This window comes from Equus caballus, chromosome 12 (genome assembly GCF_041296265.1).
Source record: "Equus caballus isolate H_3958 breed thoroughbred chromosome 12, TB-T2T, whole genome shotgun sequence".
Taxonomy (NCBI): Eukaryota; Metazoa; Chordata; class Mammalia; order Perissodactyla; family Equidae; genus Equus; species Equus caballus.
Genome location: NC_091695.1, coordinates 47070034 through 47092178, shown reverse-complemented (window position 1 = coordinate 47092178; position 22145 = coordinate 47070034). Strand labels below are relative to the sequence as shown.

At 51.6% G+C, this 22145-nt stretch overlaps 1 protein-coding gene across 1 annotated transcript in view; it reads left to right on the top strand.

Annotated features, from left to right (window-relative positions):
• The window catches only part of ACTE1 (actin epsilon 1), a 37708-nt gene that overhangs the window by 10653 nt on the left and 4910 nt on the right, over positions 1 to 22145 (top strand). Inside the window, exons 3-8 of the mRNA XM_023654654.2 lie at positions 4041 to 4179; positions 8379 to 8507; positions 10077 to 10187; positions 14455 to 14539; positions 18413 to 18574; positions 20420 to 20608. Coding sequence (XP_023510422.1) covers positions 4066 to 4179; positions 8379 to 8507; positions 10077 to 10187; positions 14455 to 14539; positions 18413 to 18574; positions 20420 to 20608 — 790 coding nt within the window. The 5' untranslated portion in view covers positions 4041 to 4065. The remainder of the gene's footprint in view (positions 1 to 4040; positions 4180 to 8378; positions 8508 to 10076; positions 10188 to 14454; positions 14540 to 18412; positions 18575 to 20419; positions 20609 to 22145) is intronic.

The window sequence follows — 22145 nt, the reverse complement described above, 5'->3', positions numbered from 1 at the left end:
GACGGGGTGAGGCCCCTCCGATTACCATCCATAGCAGACACTTCCAGGATAGCACTTATCACAATCGAAAAGCCATTAACTACTTTTAATTTTTAAAAAATCTGTTATCATAGCTGTCTCCCCAGGTAGACCAGAAGGCCCAGGAGGGAGAAACTTGTCTGACGGTGTCTCCAGATTTAGAGCAGTGCCCAAGCCCTAGCAGGCTCTTGATCAATATTTGCGGAATGAATACCAATTGTCCCCAATTCGTCATTAAATGTCCCCAATCTAGTCCACCATAAACTGACTCTATGAGAGCATCTTCAGAGGATAATCATATTTCTTTGATTTTCAACGATTGCCTCGGCCCTGGAGCCAACCAAATTCTAATGGCCAAGGACAAGAGGGCCAAGCTGCTATGCATCTCTTGGCTGCAAGTGACAGAAACCCATTCAGACCCCTTCAGTGGACTGAATAGTGGGGGGTGGGCTCACATATGCGCTCAGTGATACTGTGAAGCTTCCATTCTCCGTGCCTCATCCCTGCTTTCCTCTGGGCTGCCTTCCTCCTTGGGTACGCCCTGGCCCTAGGGAGACTCCAGCCTCACAGACTTCTCCCAGCTCATGACTCGAGGGAATAGAGTATCTTTCCTGAGCGCCCCGGCACCAACGTCCCAAGAAGGGACATTGGCTTGCGTCACATGCCCACTTCTTGACCAAGGGTCAAGGGGAGATGTAACAAATTTCCACAAACTTAGTGACTTCAAACAATGCAATTTTATGATCTTTCAGTTCTGGTGGTCAAAAAGTCTGAAGAGGATTTCACAGGGCCAAAATCAAAGTGTTGGCCGGGCCACGCTCCCTCCACAAGCTCCAGGAGAGAATCCATTTCCTTTCCTTTTCCAGCTTCTAGAGGCTGCCCACATTCCTTCCTCCATCCCATGTGGCCCCTCCCTCCATCGTCAAAGCCAGCAGGGTAGCACCTTCAAGTCTCTCTCTGACGCCGACCCTCTGCTTCCATCGTCACCTCTCCTTTCTCTGACTCTCTCCCTCCCTCATAAGGACCCTTGTGATTCATTGTGCCCACCGGATAATCCAGGCTGAGCTCCCATCTCATGATTCTTAAGTTAATCACACCTGCAAAGTCCTTTTTGCCACGTAAGGCCACATGTTCACGGGGGCTGGGCATGAGGACATGGTGTTACGATGGGGCCATTATTCCGGTCAGGCCATACCTGACCACAGTAGCCGGGTGTGGAATAGTCTCGTTGGCTGGCGAGGCATGTGGCATCTCGGGGGGCCAGAGACGTTAGAGCCCCGCTAGTCTGAATCCCAACAACAGAGGATGATGATGGGAAGACGGAAGCAAAGGCTCTGGGAGGCTGCTGGACTAGCCTGGGGAAGCCTCAGCTGGGACGAGAAGATGCCGCCTCTGCTAACCACATCAGAGTGGCTCCGTGCAGAAGCAATGACACGGAGGGACAGCACCTGGGTTACGGGTAGCTCCACGTTTCACCTCTCTGGACCTTTCGTCACCTGTCCTCACCGGCACTGGTTTTGTGCTCAGCACACTTCCTGAGATTTGGGGGGAATTCCATCTCTCCCTTCCTTTTGCACGTCAGTCACGTGGGTAAACACCTTCTCCTCTTCACCAGCCTAACACCTCCCTTCCCATTTCCTGCCCACCTGTCCTTGGATTTTTATTTCTGTGTGTTGATGCTAAATATTTAGATTCACAGGCAAATCCCAGATCAATAGGGATTTGGAGGAAAGGTGGAAAGTGGCCCTTCGTCGAGCAGGGCATCCCGGGTCCAGCAGCCCTGCCCTCGTCCCCAGCGCCCAGCAAACCCGTTGGAGGCGAGCGCCCACCCTGCTCTCACCAGTTTTCGTCCCACTCGAGGCATCCCAGACGAACATTTTCTGGCTCAGGAAGAGCAGTGCAATTACCCATGGCCTGATTTTCCTCCTTTTGCAAAAGAAGTGGAAATGGGAACCAGCATCAGATAATTTAAAACAAAACAAAGGAAAAATCATATTTTTGTCACTTTGAGCTCAAATGGCTATTGTGCCAACGGAAGAATGAAGATGCCTTGACCAGCCCCAGAGTTAACTCATCTCTGCTCCAGACGCACTGAGCCATGGTAGACAGAGCACAGCATTCAGACATCCCCTCCCAGGTCTGCTGTCGGCTGGTCGGGAGACTTGGGGAAAATCCCTTGCATGTCAAGAGGATCAATAATAATGATAGTAATAATGATCATTTTTGTCTCAGCTCAGCTAGAAACAGACAAGCAAGTTCTTCCACGTGCTTCCCGCGCTTGAAGCGCCCTGTCGACCTCAGACTGGATTGCTCACCCTTAGCCCAGCCCCGTCAGGCCACGATTCTGCCTTCAAGAAGCTGCACGTAGCTGAAGACAGGCCACTGGCATACAGACGAACAGGACACCCACAGAAATCCCGAAGCGGGAGATTATGAAGCCCCCCCAGAGGACAGACCCGAATTCCAAGCCCATCCAGCCAACGAGAGCTGAGCATCTGACGGTGGCGACAGGGTGCTGGGAGGGAGACAGGATGCCCCGCCTGGAGAAGCCCATGGCCTCCCGGGCTCGTGGAAACTATGGGAGCACAGTGTGCACAGTGTCTTGATGGGGCTGCGGTGAATTGACCGCCATGCCTGGACTGCAATTTGGCAAAATGTTTACGGAGCCTTTAAAAAGTCTCGGTCTTCCAACCAATCATCCCAGGGATACAGGCGATAAAGAGCCGATGCAGAATTCAGGACAAAGAATGGCGAGTAAGGAGGATCATCACAAGGTTATTTACAAAAACCGAAAGATTGGATCTAAGTGTCCCACAACAGGGGGTGACCGAGGGGACCACAGAGGATGGGTGTGGTGAGACATTGCAGTAACAGGAAATGTTCCCACGTGATACTTGATGACGTGATGACGTGTCTATACCGTGCTCAGAGAAACGTCTAATACTAATCTATCTACCTATCTCTCTACCTATATGTATAATGTTTTATACGTGATGTGTGTACACGATAAACAGCCAGACGGCACTCTGCTGCCGCTAGAATTGTACGCACACAGCTGTTCACAGGCGCCAGATAGAAAATGACCCCTGTGTCGTATGTAAGGCCTGGAAGGGTAACCCCCTCACGTGAACAAAAGCCATCCGTGATTAGTAGTGTCTGAGGAGGGTTCTATTTTTCCTCCTAGTTTTCTCTCTTTTCTATAATGAACGTGGAGTCTTTATCTGAAAAAGAATGAAAATCGCTTTTAAGGTGAAGAAACCATTCCTCATGGTAAGGGTTTGGTTAAGATGCAATATTCAAAAGAGAAAATGAATTTATTGCTTTTGAGGGTAGTTTGTAAAAACCATACACAGAAATAGATTTGAAACAAATATTAAAATATCACAGGGCAACTGTGGGTGGTCGGACGGTGGGTGTTTATGATTTTCTTCTTTATCTTCGCTCATGTTTTTCAAACTTGCAGAAACATGGGAGGAGTGGTATGGAAGCGAAGTCAAGGGAGAGATTGGTTTTGACCCGGGGCCAAGAGGCCAGGGAAGTGGCCCAGGAGAGGCAGTGTCTGAGCTGGGGAGGAGGGGACCTGGCTGTGACCATCAGCATGCGGGCCACCAGGGCCACTGGCTCCTCCTCGTGTCTCCCACAGGCCCCCGCCCAAAGCCCTCCCTCAGTGGATGGGGAAGGGGCTGCTTCAGGGGACCCGCAGTGACGCAAGTCACGGACAAGCCAGAAACCCATGGACGCTGTGTCACAGCAAAGTGTTAGCCCAGGACCTCTCCCCAGGGTCTCCCTTGTCCAGAGCAGCCACGTGTAACTGGCCATCTGAAAGCTCATCCATCCCAGCAAACTGCCCAGCATCCAGACAGTGGCTCGCATCCCGGCAGGGCCCAGCTCTGGGTGCAGCGAGGACACACCGTGAGCTCCATGAGCGTGGAGCCTGAGTCCACGGCTGGCTGGCACAGCGCCGGCCCCGCGGAGAGCGCCTTGCAAATGGCACAAATAATCCTGTGGTCTCCCGTCTGCAGCCCCATCCAGGTCACACGCAGCACGATGAACGTGCCCCTCATCTGCGACTACGGCTCTGGCTTCAGCAAGGTGGGCTTTTCGGGAACCGAAGTACCCCAGGCTGTGTTCCCCACCATCCTCGGGAAACTTCGGCACGATGTAAGTGATGGGGTGTTCCCCCGACCGGGTACTGGTCAGCCCGAAGGCGGCCACCGGCCCCGACAGTCCCCTCCCCACCACGGGGCTGCCCAAGTCAAATGCTCAGAGCGGGGGTTTGGCCAAGAGGAACATGCATAAGAATCACGGGCGCTGTCTTGGTAAAATGCAGACGGCCAGGCCCACCCCGGAGCGTCCGCTTCTGCGGGGCCAGGAGGGGCCGCGGGTTTGTCTTTTGAATTGTCACTGAACCCAAACACACGTTCATTTATGTGCCACACAGGAGGGCCAATAAAGAGGAAAAACCTGGAGCCAACCTGGTGGCGCAGCAGTTAAGTGCGCACGTTCTGCTTCTCGGCGGCCTGGGGTTCACCGGTTCAGATCCCAGGTGCAGACATGGCACTGCTTGTCACGCCATGCTGTGGTAGGCGTCCCACATATAAAGTAGAGGAAGATGGGCACGGATGTTAGCTCAGGGCCAGTCTTCCTCAGCAGAAAGAGGAGGACTGGCAGTAGTTAGCTCAGGGCTAATCTTCCTCAAGGGAAAAAAAAAAGAGAGAGAGAAAAAACCTGAAACAGCAGACTTGTGGCAAGGAGAGAGATTTACTATCATCACAAGGCAGCCAGATGGGGGGGTGGGCGTTGGAACTCAGATCCACCTCCTGGAAGGGAAAAAGCTAGGGGCTTTTATGTGGGGTTTTAGGTGGGGAGGGGAGCATGTGGCCGTGCTGGTTGGCGCCTTCCCACCAGCCTGAGTTTGGCCTTAAGGACTGAATCTTGATGCCTGGACCTTGAATTTCTGGGAAGGGCAGCTCCCTCGTAATCCTAAGGGGGGACGGAAAGACCCGGTTAATTTTCAACAACAGTGGCTCGTGCTGAATATGCACAGCCACAGTTAGCAAAGCTTCTCTCAAAGTGTTCACTCTGGGGAAGATGTTTTTAACTCCTTAGTTCTCGGTTTCAGAAGGACTTCTCAGAAGATGCCGATGCTGCTTGGCCCGGGGCCGCACTTTGAGGACTACCAACTTAGATGGAGCAGGCCAGCTACCTAAGTTAGAAAGGCAGGCGGTTGTACAAAATACATCAGGCTGCCCGCCTATTGACTTTGTGATTTTCCCGCTGTTGAGAGAGTGGTGTGGATACTTCAAGATAAACAGCAGTCCACTTGTGCTAAGCGGCCACTGCTACTCAGCCTGTGTGACAGGAAGACAGTAGGGAAGGGTGGGGACTGAGGCAAATGCTCTGCCTAAGAGAGCATTCTCTGCTGCCTATTGACGTGCAAGAAAGTGGGCCCAATGTTACCAGATCTTTCTGCTTTTCAAGATAATTTAGAAATTCTAATATTTTTATTGTGATAAAATATACTTAGCATAAAACTTACCATTTTAACCATTTTTAAGTGCACAGTTCAATGGCATCAAGCACATTCACATTGCTGTGCAACCATCACCATCATCCATTGCCAGAAATTTTTCACCTTCCCAATCTGAAATTCTGTCCCCCCTGATCCCCTCCCTCAGTCCCCTGGCTTCCACCATCCTTCTTTCTGTCTCTATGAATTTGACGACACTAGCGACCTCCTGTAAGGGGAATCACGCAGTATTTGTCCTTCTGTGACTGGCTCATTTCAATCAGTGTAGTGTCCTCAAGGTCCATCTGTGTTGTAGCTTGTGTCGGGATTTCCTTCCTCTTTAAGGCTGAGTAATATTCCATCGTGCGGATGGACCACACATTGTGTATCTGTTCATCCATCTGTGGACACTTGGGGTCGCTTCCACCCTTTCACTATTGTGAATAGTGCTGCTACGAGCATGGGTGGACAGATATTTCTGTTGGAGGTTCTGCTTTTAGTTCTTTGGGGTATGTACCCAGAAGTAGGATTACTGGGTCAGAGGGTAATTCTGTGTTTAAGAGGTCCAGATTTTTTGTCAAGTTTTTAAGTATTAACTCACTTTTCCGTGAATGCTGTGCAGATTAAACAAAGCACATCTGCACTAGATGTCACCACTCCCCCTCTGGGCCTCACCTAGGGGCGTTGCATGGGGTGGTTTGACCCAGCTCGACCAGTCCAACCCCATGTCCTTTGCAAGATGCTCGCCCACCTCTCCCGGGAGGCCCCCAGGATGTCCAGCCGAAGCAGCCGGGAGGCCCTTAGCTCCGTGTTCCCATCATAACCGTAACTCGCTGGATTGACCCCGCAGCCCAGGCTGTCGGTCTGCACTTCCACGCTCTGAGCTTCACCAGTGGTCCCGGTTTGCTCTTCCAAACTCCCGACACCGTGGAACCAGTTCCCTGTATTCAATCCCTCTGTGTGTAATCCTTGGTGGGGCATTTGTCCAGCAAGGTCAGAACTTCACGTTGCGCCATGGCAATCGTCCACAATACCTGTTACCTGTACAAAGAGTAGCACAGAAACAGAAGTGTCTATAAAACAGGTTACATACCTGGTGAAGCTGAAGACAGGGAGAAAAGTCAAATTCCTCACCAAGGTAGAAACCAGTGACCGAGATGAATTACCAGGGCAGTGCACCAGCCACCTGTGCCACAGCAGGCCGGCTCTCTGGCTTCACCCTCTGCGAGGCAGCTCAGCCGCCGTCCTCCCGGGCTTTGGGGCCAGCTGCTGGGCAGCAGGAAGTAAGTTTCTGTCTCTAAGTGGGGTTGGCACGTGACAGGAGGCTCTGCGTGGACTCACATTTCGTTCCAGATCCAAGTGCATGAACCCCTCCTGTGCACTTTGGTCTAGCAGCCAAGATGACAGTGAGACCCTCGTGGGAGCACCTGTGGCTTTGCCCAGAGTCACTCAGTCCCTTGTAACTAGCATGGTCACCCCAACCCGAGCACAGTCCATCTCGATATTTCAAACAGTGACTTCAGACCAGACTGCTTCTGCTCCTTCCTCACTCGTGCAGGCACCCCGTCCCCGCCCTCCACACTTAGATGGGGAAAGCTGACAGATGTCGCAGGCTGGTGCAGCATCTACTGTCCCTCGTGTTAATATGCCCTCTCAGTTAATAAAGTGCGTTCCCATCAACAATCTCATTCAACTTGATCCCCCAAAAATGCTGTGCAGGGTATGGGGAGCAGAGGTCATTGTTCCCATCTGACAGAGAAGGAGGTGGGGGCTCAGAGAAGGCAAGCAACTCGCCCGGGGGCTCAAAGCCAGTGGTTCTCGCCCCAGGTCCACACCTCTTCTGCCTAAAAGACAAGTTCCTAAGATATGGGGGCTCTGTGCAGATAAGGTGTGGTGGCCTCAAGAATGGGCCTCTCTCGGAAACCCACTGCACCATCGCGGCATGGCACCACTGCACCATCACACCATCACAGCATGGCCCCACTGCACCATCACACCATTGCAGTGTGACAATGCTGCACTATCGCACCATTGCAGCATGGCACCACTGCACCACCATTGCTTCCCACCAACTGCTCTTAGCCAACAATGGGGCATGGCACGATAACAGGCAGACCCACTTCTGGGAGACACAGGGCTCCTGTGGTAATGACTTTGGCTCACAAACTCCCCAACAGCCTTGCCGAACCTTCCTCCAACCGCACAATGTTCCAGGACACCCACCCAGTCGTCTCTCCTACACCCAGGCTCAGACTTGGACAACAGCCTGATGTCTCTCCTTGCCCTGTCCGGCTGCCTCCCCACTTTCTCCCACATGAGCATGTTCCCCAGCAAAGTCCTCACACCCTTAATCCTGTCTTGGTGTCTGCTTCTTGGTGGACCCGGACCAAAACACGGACCAACGTCAAATAACCTCTGAATGACAGAATGAATGGCTTAATCGGCCGTGAGAGTAGCTGGGTTCATCCTCCGAAAGAATGATGGAAAGTAAACTAAATTTCGGACCTTTTCTCTGCCAACTTTCCAAAGCAGATGGGGAAGCCGGCGCCTCTCCCCACGCTGTTCCTGCCTCCACCGTCTCTCTCCTCCCTCAGACTCGGTCTCCCCATCCGCAAGACGAGGGTCCTGGCGGTGGGTCCTCAGGAGCACTTCACCTTGCAGGTCATTTGCTAAAAACCTCTTGGTGGCATTTGGAACTGCTGTTCCCGTTTGAGGAGGCCCCAGATGCCAGCGCTGTGACCTGGAGCTCTCCCCCGCGGCATGTCACGGCTCACAGTCGTGCGCCAACGTGAAAGCTGCGTGGAGATGAGTCGGTCTGGAGAGCAGATCTGCCCTGGTCTGTGTTTTTCAGAATCTGTTGGTGGGAATGGAAGAGAAAGACTGGTTCATCGGAGACGAGGTTCAGAAAAAATGGGGGCAACTCAACCTGCAGCAGCCTATCTCTCGGGCGACCATCACCAACTGGGACAACGTGGAAAAGGTAGGCTGCTGCTTTTTTGGGGGTGGGATCTGTTCACAGGGCCCCCCCTACCCATGCCCAGGGCGGCCCTGCTGCCTGGGCACCGGGGAGGGGTTAGGCACATTCACATTGTTGTGCAACCGTCACCACCGTCCTGCATCTGGTCTCAGTACACACCACATCGTAGTACCAACCACATGGTTCTGCAGTCAGAGCCCTGGGTCTGAATCCCGTCTCCACTACTTATTACCTACGTCATTTTGGACAAGTAACTTGGCCTCTCTTGCCCTCAGTTTCCTTATCTGTAAGAAACGGTATAATTTTTCCTACCACTTAGCACTGTTGTGAGGATTAAAGCGGAGGATGGATAAAAAGCCCTAAGTCCACTTCATATCTATTGGGACGGCTGTTATATACGTATATTTTAAAAAACCCAGAAAACAACAAGTGTTGTTGAAAATATAGAGAAATTGGAACCCTGTGCACTGTTAGTGGGAACATGAAATGGTGCAGCCGCTGTGGAAAACAGTATGGTGTTTCCTTAAAAAACTAAGCTGGAACCACCACAGGAGCCAGGAATCCACCTTCTGGGTGTAGATCCGAAGAACGGAAAGCAAGGACAGGAAGAGATATTTCACACGTGTGTTCGTAGCAGCACGATTCGCAACAGGCTTCGCCCAAGGAGCGGGTCCTTCACTCCTGGTTTCACTCCTCCACGGAGCCTCCCTTCCAGAGGCAGGCAGGTGCTGCATCCATAGTGGTTAGCCCATGGAGGACCTACTGTGCGCCAAGCACTCTGCCAGGTGCTGTGACGTGAACTGTGTCCCCCAAATTCATGTGTTGGAGTCCTGACCCCCCGCAACTCAGAGTGTGACCGTATTTGGAGAGACAGCCTTTAAGGAGGGGCTCAAGGTAGGATGACGTCACTAGGGTGGGTCCTGATCCAATGTGACTGGGGTCCTTACAAGAAAAGGAGACGAGGACATAGACACGCACAGAGGGACGGCCATGTGAGGACGCCTGGAGCTCGGCTGTCCAGCCTCTGGGACCAGGAGACAGTCAGTGTCAGTGGTTCAAGCTGCCCATCTCGGGGGCTTCGTTATAGCGGCCACAGGACACTCATATACTAGGCTTTCTACAAATGTCCCATGACCAAATCCTTGTCATCTTCCATGAGGTGGGAGCATTTTCCATTTCATGGATGAGGAAACAGGTTCACGAAGGTCAGGTGGCTTGTCTGGGTGCACACCTGGTGCACGTGGGACTGGGACTAATGACGGGTCTGCACCCCTGCGCCCTCTCCCTGTGCCACCCCCCCTCCCACTGCGTCTCGGGGCTCACCCTTGCGGTGTGGGGCTCACATCTGTCCCCCAGTCAGACCACGAGGTCCTCCACGTGGGGCCCGTGACTCGTGCGTCTTTGCTCCCCTCCTGCCTCGAGGCCTGGTGCACGAACGGAGGTCCTGCATCTCGTCAAAGCCACACAGTCTTTCCTGCTGTGAACCACAACCACATGTGCTACTGAAGAAGTCGCTTTGTGGTGTAGACAGGTTCCCCCCGGCCTCACTGTGTCGCCCCCCGCTCTCCTCAGATCTGGCATCACTCCTTCTACCAAGTGCTCCGCATCGCTCCAGAGCAGCACCCTCTGATGGTGACAGAACCACCTTTAAACTCGATGTCCGTCAAAGACAGGATGTCGCAGGTAAGAGGCCAGGTGGGCGGGGGGCGGGGGGTCAGGGGGCAGGCCGCAGGGAGGGCAGCCTCCACCTCCTCCCGAGCCTCGAGCCTCAGGACATCACCTTCTCTTTGCTCAGTGAGTGAAAGACACCAGTGAGCTGTCCCCTTTGACCTTAGCGTCAAGAATGACGGCCAGCACGGGAGAGCCGGCCGAGCGGTCAGGCGTGGGCTGGGCGTTTCACGTGAATTATTTTGTTTGGACCTCCAGCCACTCTGGGGGGCAGGGCGATTACCAGCCCCTTGCACGGATGAAGAAATTGGAGCATCCAGGAGCGGGAGTAATTTGGCAAAGGTCGCAGGGCGAGTGGCTGGTGGACCCACCTGGCCCCGCATGCTCTGATTCCGCAGCCCCGTTTCCGGCACTGCTGTGTGGTGTGTCCCACCCTGACTAAAAGGTCCTGGACCTCCCCGTTCTCGGAGCCTCACCCTGGGCCCGCCCCCCAGGCAGGAGTTGGTGGTGCATGCAGATCAGATTGACCGGACTGAACAGGATCTGGGAGCCCATTAAGGGCTCAGGCTGGTGAAGAGAGGAGGGTGCCCCCACCCAGTACAGACTGCAGAGTCCTCCTTAGGGCCCAAGTGGGATCCGGGTCAGGTGGGGGCTACAGGGGCTGCTTCTGGCCGCCCGGATTCCAGTTACATTATTATGCTTTGCCTAATGAGGACATCAGTAAGCTAATTATGCAAGCCGCGAGGTTCCACCACCTGGCCCAGGGTCCCTGGAGCTCAGCGGCATCTCCTGCAGTGAGCGGTGACCGGAAGGAGAGGCCCACGGCCCAGGGTGCCACCTGCACATGGAGCAGGCTTGTGCCGTGGCCCAGAAACGGGGCACCATCCATCACAGAGCATGTGTGAGCTGCCGCCCCGTTTCACACAGCCCTGGGGGAGCCGAGGGCTCCTCCTCTGCACGCGGACGGCAGATCACAGAAGTGGGCCACAGCTGGGCTCCACGTGGACCTAGCGCAAAGCCCACGGCCTTGAAACAGCAAATACCCAGTCTGAGAACGCTAAGTGCCCATCAGGGCCCCAGGGCGCTGGAGAGAGAAGAGAGGGCTGGGACTGTCCCTCACCCCGAGGTAACGTGTCCCTCCCAAACCGTCTTAGCCAGGGCTCTCCAGAGTAGCAGAACCAGAAGCATAGAGAAAGAGATTTATTACAAAGGATTGGCTCTCATGATTATGGAGGCTGGCAAGCCCCAGGATCTGCAGGGTGAGTTGGCAGGCTGGAGCCCCAGGAGGGCCGACAGTGGAAGTTCCGGTCCACAGGCAGGAAAAACTGATGTCCCAGTTCAAAGGCCGTCAGGCAGGAAGAATTCCTTCTTATTCGGGGAAAGCTCAGGCCTTTTGTTCTATTCAGACCTTCAACTGATTGGATGAGGCCCACCCGCATTGGAGGGAGCAATCTGCTTTACGCAGCCTATCAAGTTAAATGTTAATCTCATCCAGAAACACACTCACAGACACTCCCAGAGTCACGAGTGACCACATGTCTGGGCCTCCCGTGGGCCGGTCAAGTTGACACATAAAATTCACCTCGTACAACCACAGCACCAGCCACACAGCCTGTCTCCAGCCCATCCCCATGTCCCCCAGGCCCCACTGCCTCTCTTTCTGCCCCGGCTCTCTCCACATTCACCCCCTAACATCTCAGGGTCCCAGCAGGAACCCAGAGGTACAGTCGCACGGGGCAGTTTTTGGGGAGTTTGCTGGAAAGATTACTCAGAAAGGTGAACATAAGGTTTAGTAAAGCAACATGAGGTGGTGCAGATCTGCGGGTTAGTAACGGGGAGCCGTTCCCCCCAAATCTGAAACAGCAACGGGGGCTTTCCAGCACTAGATGGGGCCGATGGCCAGGAGCTGTCCTTCGAGGAGGGACCCGAGGGAGGGAGCAGGGACATCTGGACGCTACCTCCCTCGGCTCTCCTTCTAGGCCCCTGTGAGCAGCACCCATGGGGTCACCCAGGGAAAGGGAGCCGGTGACCACAGGCCAGGGCAGAGCGGTGGAGAGAGGTAGAAGCTTCTGCAGGCAAAAGTAGCCAGCCACGGTGGCCCGCACTGGGGCACAAGCAAGGCCACCTCCCCGTGGGCTCCTCCTTCTCCGTGGGCCAGGCTGGGAGCTCTCCATCATGCACTGGCCCTCCCTGCAGGGGGCCCCACCCTGCCCGAGGCTCCTGCCCAAGGCTGGCATGGTCAGAGGCACAGAGCTGATTTTCTTCCTGGAATCGACCTGTATCTTGAGAGGATTTCTGGTGTCATGTCCCAGAAGAAAAGGATGGGGTGCAGCCCAGTGTAGAGGGAAGGGCCTGCCCTGGCTTCAGGACCCTGTGGTTCTGGCACTGGCTTTCCCAGCACGGGTGACCTCAGGTGGATTGCTGGTCCTCACGGGTCTGAGTTCCCCATCAGAAGGATGGTAACAGTAGTATCCTGGGGGTCGTCATGGAAACGAAAGCATTGATGCCAGAAAGCGCTTGTCACAGAGCCCTGCACCTGTCGAGCCTTCAGCTAATGCTTCTTATTGCTCCCAGGCCTCAGTTTCCTCATCTGTGAAATGGGAGCTTGACCGCAGGAACCTTAAAGACCCTTCCAGGCTCTGTGACCTCTGGCCTCACGCCAGGCTGGGAGCGGAGGTCGGTTTTGGTCTTTGTGTTTCCTAGGGGGAGGGTCTCCAGGTGACTGGCAAAAGCTGCCCTCGCTCCTCCACCAGGATTCAAATGCCAGGGGTACCCGAGGACGGCGCAAACTCACAGACGCCACCACGCCCGCCGTGTCCTTCGGGGTGGTGCCAGCTTCCAGGCGCCAGGCCCTCCACACGTCACATGGCAGGTCCCTTCTCCCGCAGTGTACGTTGGGTGGTGTCCCATGTGGGACTGTTGTGCACGATGCCGCTGTGCACAGGCGTGAACCTGCCTTTGTGTGGACCCGTTTTCATTTCTCTTGGGTAAACCCTGAGACCCCACAGAGGGCCGCCCCCTAGTAACACACTTAGTGAGTAACACGCTTAGTGGGTAACACGCCCAGTGGTGTGTCCCCGCCGTGTGTGATAGCGTTTTTTGAAAATGCTGTCCTGACCCGCTTTTGAGGTCTCTGCTGAGGCCGGTCAGTTCCCCTCTTGGGCAGTGGATGAAGTCCACATCCCGGCCACTTCCCTATTGTCCTGTCACACGCCACGGCCGCTATACACCCACCCTAATCGCTCAAGAGCCGGGGAACAGACACCTGGCGACAGCCCCTGTGCCCAGGAGCCCGCGAAATTACTCAGACGAGCCAGTCCACCCTCTGAGGCTAGCTAACCCCCGCCCACTGGCTGCCCAGAAGCTGCTCCTGACAGCGCCAGCTTGCTGTCACCCTGTTCCTGGGGACAAGCCCCCTGTGGCCATTCCTGGCAGCCTTCTCAGCGCCTAACACCGGCTGCCTTTCATCTACCCGAGTGACATCGTGTTGGGTCCCACCATCCAAAGAAACTTTAACTCTTAGAGACCCCATGTCACCAGCTGGCAGGGGAATCATTCAGTCACCCAGCCAACCTCATGGGGCTGGTGCCCTGCTGTCTCCAGCCACCCGTGCTCACGTCCCACCTCTGCCACCTGCTCCCTCCCATTCCGTCCGCTGGTCTCTCAAGTGGACAAGGGGGTCCACTGTCACTTACCTCGGGGGGTCCCCATGGGCCACAGTAGCAAAGCTGAGGCTCTCCCGCCCTGGATACAGTCAGTGCCAGGACAACTTTCTTGACCAAGCGTGTCTGGACCAAGTGTCAGGCGTGCGGGGAGCACACACTGACAGTTAGCCTTCGTTATTTTCGTTATTATAAAACAACCAATCATCTCAAATCGAAGTCTGTAAAGTCTGCCCGCCCTCGAGAGCAGAAGGAAGGGTGTCTTCAGTGCAGGGAACAGCAGTGGCTTCACAGAGGCATTTGGGAGTTCAGCTTCGTCCCCATCGTGATAAAACGGTGGTTTACCAGAGGACGACAGGCTCCCTAATCAGTCTGGTGACAGTCCCGTAAGGTACTATCCTGTAAGGGACCCGGGAAGGGTGCGAGCCCATTTCACAGATGGGTAAACTGAGTGTCACAGAGCTGTCAGGAAGGGTGGCGTGCTTCCCACCCTATCATCCGGATCTCTCTTGGGGGTCGCCAAGTGCCCGCTGCCAGCCAGACTCACGTTGTGCTCTCGGAATTGCGGGAAGACCCACCCCTCCTCCGCCCGCTGAGCGCTTCTGGATGCTTCTCCGCAGATCCTCTTTGAGAGCTTCAACGTGCCTGCCCTGTACTTAGCCAACCAAGGAGTCCTTTCTCTGTACTCCTCCGGCCAAACCTCTGGTGAGTGGCCCTGCAGAAGCCCCTCCCCCGTGAGCCCAGGCCCCCCGCCCCTCTGGCTGTCCACTCCCCCCCGCAAATAACAAAAGAGAAGACAATTCCACGAAACGCACACTCGCCAGCCCTTTTCACAGCTCCTTCCTTTTCCATCCCTCCTGGTTGAACAACCTGCCCCGACTTGACTCACTTTTATTTTTCCTTATCGGCTTTTTTGAGGCATAATCAACGTACAGTAAACTGCACGTGGTTCAGGTATGCGGTCTGATCAGTTCTGACATGTGGACAAGCTCGTGAAAGTGTCAGCACAGCCGGGATGACAAACACAGCCATCACTTCTAATGTTTCCCTCCCATCTGCCCGCTGCCGCCTCCCATGTGTCCTCAAATGATTTGCCTTTTCTAGAATTTTGTGTCAACGTGATCATGTGGCGTGTACTCTTTTTTGGATGGTTTTTCGCTCCACATAGTTATTTGGACAACCATTGGTGGTGCTGTTTATGTCAATGGTTGGCTTCTTGTTATAGCTGCATAGTATTTATCGTGTCAATGCACCATGCTTTATCTACTCACCTGTGAATGGACATTTGGGTGGTGTCCAGGCCAGGGCTGTTATACACAAAGCTGCTCTGAACATTCGTGGACAAGCCTTTTCACGGACATATGCTTTCACTTCATTTGAGTAAATATCTAGAAGTGACATGGCTGGGTCACATGGCAGGTGTATGCCTAACTTTTAACAAAATCTGCTAAACTAGATGGCAAAGTGGTTGCGTGCGCCATTTTGCCTTCCCACCAGCCATGTGTGAGTTTCAGCTCCTCCACGTCCTGGCCGATACTGGACACGGTGCCTCTTCTCCATTTTAGCCATTCAATGGGAGGGCAGCGGTATCTCATGGTGGTTTTGATTCTCATTTCCCTAACAACCAATGACGTGGAGCGTTCTTCCATGTGGGTTTTTTGGCCATCTGTGTATCTACTTCAGTGAAGTGTCTGTTCAAATGTTTTGCCCGGTTTTTCACTGAGTTGTTCATCTTTGAGTTCTGAGAATTCTTTTTGTATCCCGGGCGCAAGTCTTTTATCAAATATATCTTTTGCAAACATTTTCTCCCAGTCTATAGCTTGACTCTTCACGCTCTTCACTGTGTCTTTTGAAGAGCAGAAATTTTTTATTTCAACGAACTCCAATTTGCCAATTTGGTTTTTTGTGGATCACGCTTTTGGTGTCGTATCTAAGAAATATACGCGGAACCCAAAGGCTTTCTGCTATGTTTTCTTCAAGAAGTTTTATAATTTTTAGTTTTACATTTAGTACTATGATCGACTTTGCATACATGTTTGTGTATGGTAGAAGGTGTGAATGAAGTTTTGCCTGTGTGTGTATAGATGTTCAATTGTTCCTACACTCTTTGTTGAAAAAATTACGCTTTCTTCACTGAATTGCCTTTGCACATTTCTTTTGGCGACTCAGTTGTCCGTATATGTGTGGGTCTATCTCTGTACTGTGTATTCTGTTCCATCGTTCTACTTGACTAACTCAAGATTGACACCCCATTGCCTGATAGCTGTGGCTTTATCATTATAGCTTAGATATTGTCTTGAAATAAGATAATGTTGGTGCTACAACTTTGGTCTCTTGTTCTTGATAATATTTGGCCATTCTACGTTCTTTGTATTTCCACATGAATTTTAGAATCAGTTTGTCAATTTCTACCCAAAAAAAGCCTCTTGGGTTTTGATCGCGACTGCATTGAATCTACAGATCAGTCTGGGGAGAACCAACATCTTAACAAAATTGAGTCTTCCAAACAATGAATATGGTGTATCTCCTAAGTTTTCTTTAATTTCTCCTGGCGATGTTCTGTGGTTTACAGTGTATAAATCACGCTCACCTCTGTCAGATTTATCTCTGTTTCATATACTTTGATGCTATTGTGGCTGATATCTTTATTTCAATTTCTGATTGTTCTTTTCTAGTACATGGATTTACAATTGGCTTTTTTTACATTGATCTTGTATCCTGGTACCGTAACTAAAGGCGTTTATCAGTGCGGGTAGCTTTTTTTGTAGATTTCGTAGGATTTTCTACATAGTCAGTTACGTTATCTACAGAGAGACAGTTTCACTTCTTTATTTCCCAACTGGATGCTTTTCCTTGTTTTTCTTGCTTGACTGCTCTGGCTAGCACCCTCCGTACAGAATTCATCTTGTTCCTCATCTTAGAGGGAAATCATTCAGTTTTACACTATTAAGTATGATGTTCGCTGTAGGTTTTTCATAGGCATCCTTTATCAGTTTGAGGAAGTTCTCCTGTATTCTTCGTCTGCTCAGAGGCTTTTTTGATCATAAATAGATGTTGGATTTTGTTAAATGCATTTTTTTTTAAGATTTTATTATTTCCTTTTTCTCCCCAAAGCCCCCCGGTACATAGTTGTATATTCTTCGTTGTGGGTTCTTCTAGTTGTGGCATGTGGGACGCTGCCTCAGCGTGGTCTGATGAGCAGTGCCATGTCCGCGCCCAGGATTCGAACCAACGAAACACTGGGCTGCCTGCAGCGGAGCGCGCGAACTTAACCACTCGGCCACGGGGCCAGCCCCTGTTAAATGCATTTTTGCATCTATTGATATGACATATGGATTTTCTCTTTTAGTTCTTTCATATGGTGAAATATGTTGATTTGTTTTGGAATGTTAAAACAACCCTGCAGGGGCCAGCCCTGTGGCTGAGTGGTTAAGTTCACATGCTCCATTTCGGTGTCCCAGGGCGCACGGGTTCAGCTCCTGGGTGCAAAACTACGCACCACTCATCAAGCCATGCTGTGGTGGCGTCTCACATAGAAGAACTACAATGACTTACAACTAAGATATACAACTATGTACTGGGGCTTTGGGGAGAAAAAAAAAGAGGGAGATTGGCAACAGATGTTAGCACCGGGCTAATCTTCCTCACTAAGAAAAAGCATACTTTAAGAAAGAAGCTTTAAAACACACACACACACACACCTTGCATTCTTGAGATAAAACCCATCTGGTCATGACATATTAACCTTTTTATATATTGTTGGATTCAATTTGCTACAATTTTGTGTCAATGCTCATGAGGGGTGGTGGTGTGCCATTGCCTGTCTTGCGATGTCCTCTCTCTCAGGGACCACTGTCCTTTGCTGCCTGATGGCCATTAGCTTGAAAACTGTTGTTTCTTCTATGTTGTCCCCTTTCTTAGGTGGTTCAGGCGGCGGGGAATCCACTCCTCGTTCCCATCTTAGCTAGACGTGGAGGTCTTCCTGACTCACTTTGCTTCATTTAAACTTGAATTTCTTGGTTACCAGATTCAACAGGTGCAAGAAGCCAGCCACCCAGACCCCTAGTCAGCTCTGGATGGTTCTGGAACGCACCATTTCATACAAAACGAGGCCATGTATTCTCATCACCACGTCACATCCTTTGGGACAAGCACAGAGGGAGCGGTTTGCCTTGCTAAGCAAAATGTGTGCCTCCTCCACTCATTCCGACTCTTCTGACATCCGAGTGCTCCCCAGGGGTCCCAGTGCCCACATCAATGCACAGACAGTTCTTTAGAGAAACAGGTGTCAGGGACACAGTATTCTTCCCCTTTTACCTCTTTGGCAACTGCTGCTAATACCTGTATGTCTGGCTTAATAAGAAAACCTGAAGGCTTCCTGTCCAAAACAGTCAGCCCCTGGTCTAACCCACATAGGCTCCATCCTAGAACCCTTCCCCACAGGGGGAAAAGTCTGCTCCTCAGGCCCTTTGCCTCCCCTCCAATTATTTCCCCCTCTACCATCTCGTCCTGCAGACTGCACAACTGGTAAGGGATGCCAGACATCCTACATTATGATGCCAGTGTTCTCTTGTCTAGGAACAACCATTGAATCTGGAGAAGGAATGACATACATCGTGCCCATCAGTGACAGCTGTCCATTGAATCAGTCAACCATCCAGATGGACGTGGCGGGCCAAGACCTAACCTTGTACCTCCTACAGCAATTGTCAGACAGTGGGCATTCATTGGTGAGCACAGGTAGGAAATTGCTATTCCTGGCCAGGTAAACCCAGTCCATGGGGTGTAATTTCCTTCTCGGCTTGCCTAACCTACAGCCCTCAATTTGTAAAGCTAAGGCTGTAGGCTATCATCCAAGTCCTAAAAACAACCCTATCTATGTTGACGGACATTTAGTGGATTGATGATGACAATGAGGATGATGGTGATGATTGTGTTGGTGACGATGGTGGTGACAGTGAGGATGGTGGTGGTCATGATGATGATGGTGGTTGTGGTGATGGTGACGTGGATGATGGTAGTAATGATGGCGATGACGATGATGGCGGTGGTGATGGTGATGATAATGACAGTGTGATGATATTGATAAGATGACGCCAATGATGGTGAGCTCGGCTTTACAGAGTACTTGCCCTGTGCAAGGTAGTGGCCTAAGTAAACATTTCACATAGATTCCTTCACTGCTGCATGCTACAACACCTCGAGGGGGAACAATTAGCTCCTTTGCAAGAGGAAGAGGCTTAGGAAGGTCAGGCGACTTCACCATCCCTTGCCTAGTAGGTGTAGCAGCCATAACGTGAACCCAAGGACTCCAGATGAGGATGTCCCCATCCCACTTTTCAGCCAGTTCCTGGACTAGGTTCCCAGCCTGTATAACCTGCATGAACCCCTTCCCAACAAGCCTACACCCTGCCTTATACTTTCTGGTCTTCCCAGGCAGGAGGTCTGTGTCCAAAACCGAGCAAAGTAAATCTGGAGCCCTAAGGAATAGCAGCAATTAGAGGGAAGGTGAGAAGGATTGGCCGGGCCAAAGACGGACATTTTATTGGTACCTACCACTTAGCAAGATCATTATGTGCGTCATTTCATCTCCTCCTTACAACAATCCTCAGAGTGCCGATTAACCCCATTCTCAAAGATGAAAAAAAAGGAAAGTTTAAGAGGAGAATGAATTTACCTAAAGCTCTGCGTTTGGTGAATGGCAGAGGTGGAATCTGAACCTAGAATTGTCTCCTCAAAGCCCAAACTAGGCAAGGAAGAGAAAGATACCAAGAGTGCACAACATCCCAAAAGCCAAAGAAAGAGATGTTAGCCGTGCGTCAGTTGCTAGAGGGAATGAAGTCAAGAAAGAACCAAAAAGTGTGGCAGGTTTTGAAACCAGGAGGACGTGATAGTCTCCGGTAAGATCAGCTCAAGTGGAGCGGGTGAAGGCTGAAGTCAGTGTCAAAGGGCTGAAGAATCAGCGGGATTTCCAGGCAAGCTCGTGCAGGGAGTTCCCTCTGATCCCAGCTCAAAAGCAATGAAAGACAAAATATAAAACCGTAACACAAAAAGACGTGGCTGGGTCTAAAACCTGTTGTCAGCCACCCAGAAAGGGGAGGCATGTGACCTTCCAGATATTTCCAGCTGAGGGGGCTTCAACTCGCTTAGGCAATTCTCCAGAGCAGCGGGCAGCTGTGAGCTGTTCGTAGCCAACACTCACACAGGTGGGGATTGGGGGCACCAATGGCACCTCCTACCTTAGTAGATAATAAAATTAAATTTGATTTTCCAGCTCCCCCCAAACACACTAGAGACAGTAAGGTACCAACCTGTAAAATGCAGACATTTTCAAACACCTGCATCTTCGCTCAGGGCATCCCTGTCCTGCCTTCTCTTCCACAAGCCCAGGCCCCCTACACGCGTTACTGATCCAGAGGAGCTGAATATGAGATGAAAATAGAAATAGCGGCTAGGATGGTGCTGTCTCGTCTCCAACACAAGGAGCTGAATCTTCAGAAAGATGCTCCCTGGAGGTAAAAAAAAAAAAAAAAAAAGCTTTTGTGGACTCATCTCACGTTCAGACCCTTTTCCTTCCTCGCGCAGCTGACCGGGAGTACGTCCGGGACGTGAAAGAGAAGTGTTGCTACGTGGCTTTGGACTTTGATAAGGAAAAGGAGGAAGCCAGCCCCCCTTCCAGTGCACAGAAATATCAGCTGCCTGATGGCCGGGAGATCCACCTTGGGCAGGAGAGGTTTTTCTGCCCCGAAGCACTTTTCCAGACAAGCCTCATAGGTGAGCCCACGAGAAGTGGACGGGGATGGACCCAGACACGGACAGTGGGCAGCTATAAGAAGGAAGGAGCAGAGGGGCTGGTAGAGGATTGCATTTTGACTAGCAGATAGTAGCAAGTGGGCACCCCATTTCAAAAGCTACTCAGGGGCCAGCCCGGTGGTGTAGCGGTTAAGTGTACACATTCCACTTCGGCGGCCCGGGGTTCGCTGGTTCAGATCCCAGGTGCGGACATGGCACTGCTTGTCAAGCCGTGCTGTGGTAGGCATCCCACATATAAACTAGAGGAAGATGGGCACAGATGTGAGCTCAGGGCCAGTCTTCCTCAGCAAAAAAAGGAGGATTGGCAACTGATGTTAGCTCAGGGCTAAGCTTCCTAAAAAAAATAAGCTCTCAGATATCAGCTATCGGACATTAAGGACAACCATATCCCTGTCACTTTGCTGACCCTCGTACGTGGGCTGCATCCTTGAATCGCCCCCAATCTCACCTGATCCCATTTTACAGATGACAAACCCCATTGGAGAGTGTTCAGTATTTGCCAAATATGATTACGTCCTATGCTGGACTGCAAGGCCTCTCTCTCATTACATATTATTCATACTCCATCTACTTACAAAGTAATTTGAATATGAAAATTAAGACAATTAAAGCAGAAAAGCCAAAACCATAGATTTGGGGGGAACTTTAAAAAATGTGGCTGATCTGGAGATTTTAGATGAGCATTGAGTTGAGTAACCCGTCTGGTAGGCACAGCAGAACAGGAAAAAAGGATGGATTATGAAATTCCCACTGATTGGGAAGATGAAGTCTGCCCGGTAGTTACGGAAAACTGGCTACTTCCTGAAATCAAATTTTTAAAATAATTGGTGACATTCATAAGGGACAGAGGGGACTCAAAGGGACCCACCCCATTCCCCAGGATTAGTAACGGGTAACGACATGGCATTTTTAATCCAGCATAAATTACCTGCCTTCATCTCCGTCTTCCCTGTTAGCTGTGCAGGGGATGAAGCCTTAAAACATGGCACACGTCCCAGATAAATGCATAAATGCATAAATGAAGAAGTGTTTCGGTGAAATTCTTCACCTACAATGTAACAGTTCCCTTCCAGGTCGGGCAGGTCACAGCGAGTGTGGACACAGCCATAATCACAATGAGAACAGATAGTCACTGCTCATGCTCGCTGGGCCAGTTGCCCTACACGATTCCTGGGAATCAGCCTTTCCCGTCTGCTTCCAAGGTTCTGATCCGGGTACTGTCACCCATCAGGAAAACGAGGTGCCGACAGCCACCACCCACCCCTCCCAGAGGCTCATGATACTGAACGATAGGAATGCACTGCTCATACCTTTTAAGGGCTGTTCTCATTCTATTTGAGTTTATTTATAGGGACACACAATGAATCAAGAAAGGAATAATCAGGGGCCAGTCCCGCAGCTGAGTGGTTAGGTTCGCATGCTCCACTTCAGTGGCCCAGGGTTTTGCTGGTTCGGATCCTGGGCACGGACCTAGCACCACTCATCAAGCCATGCTGAG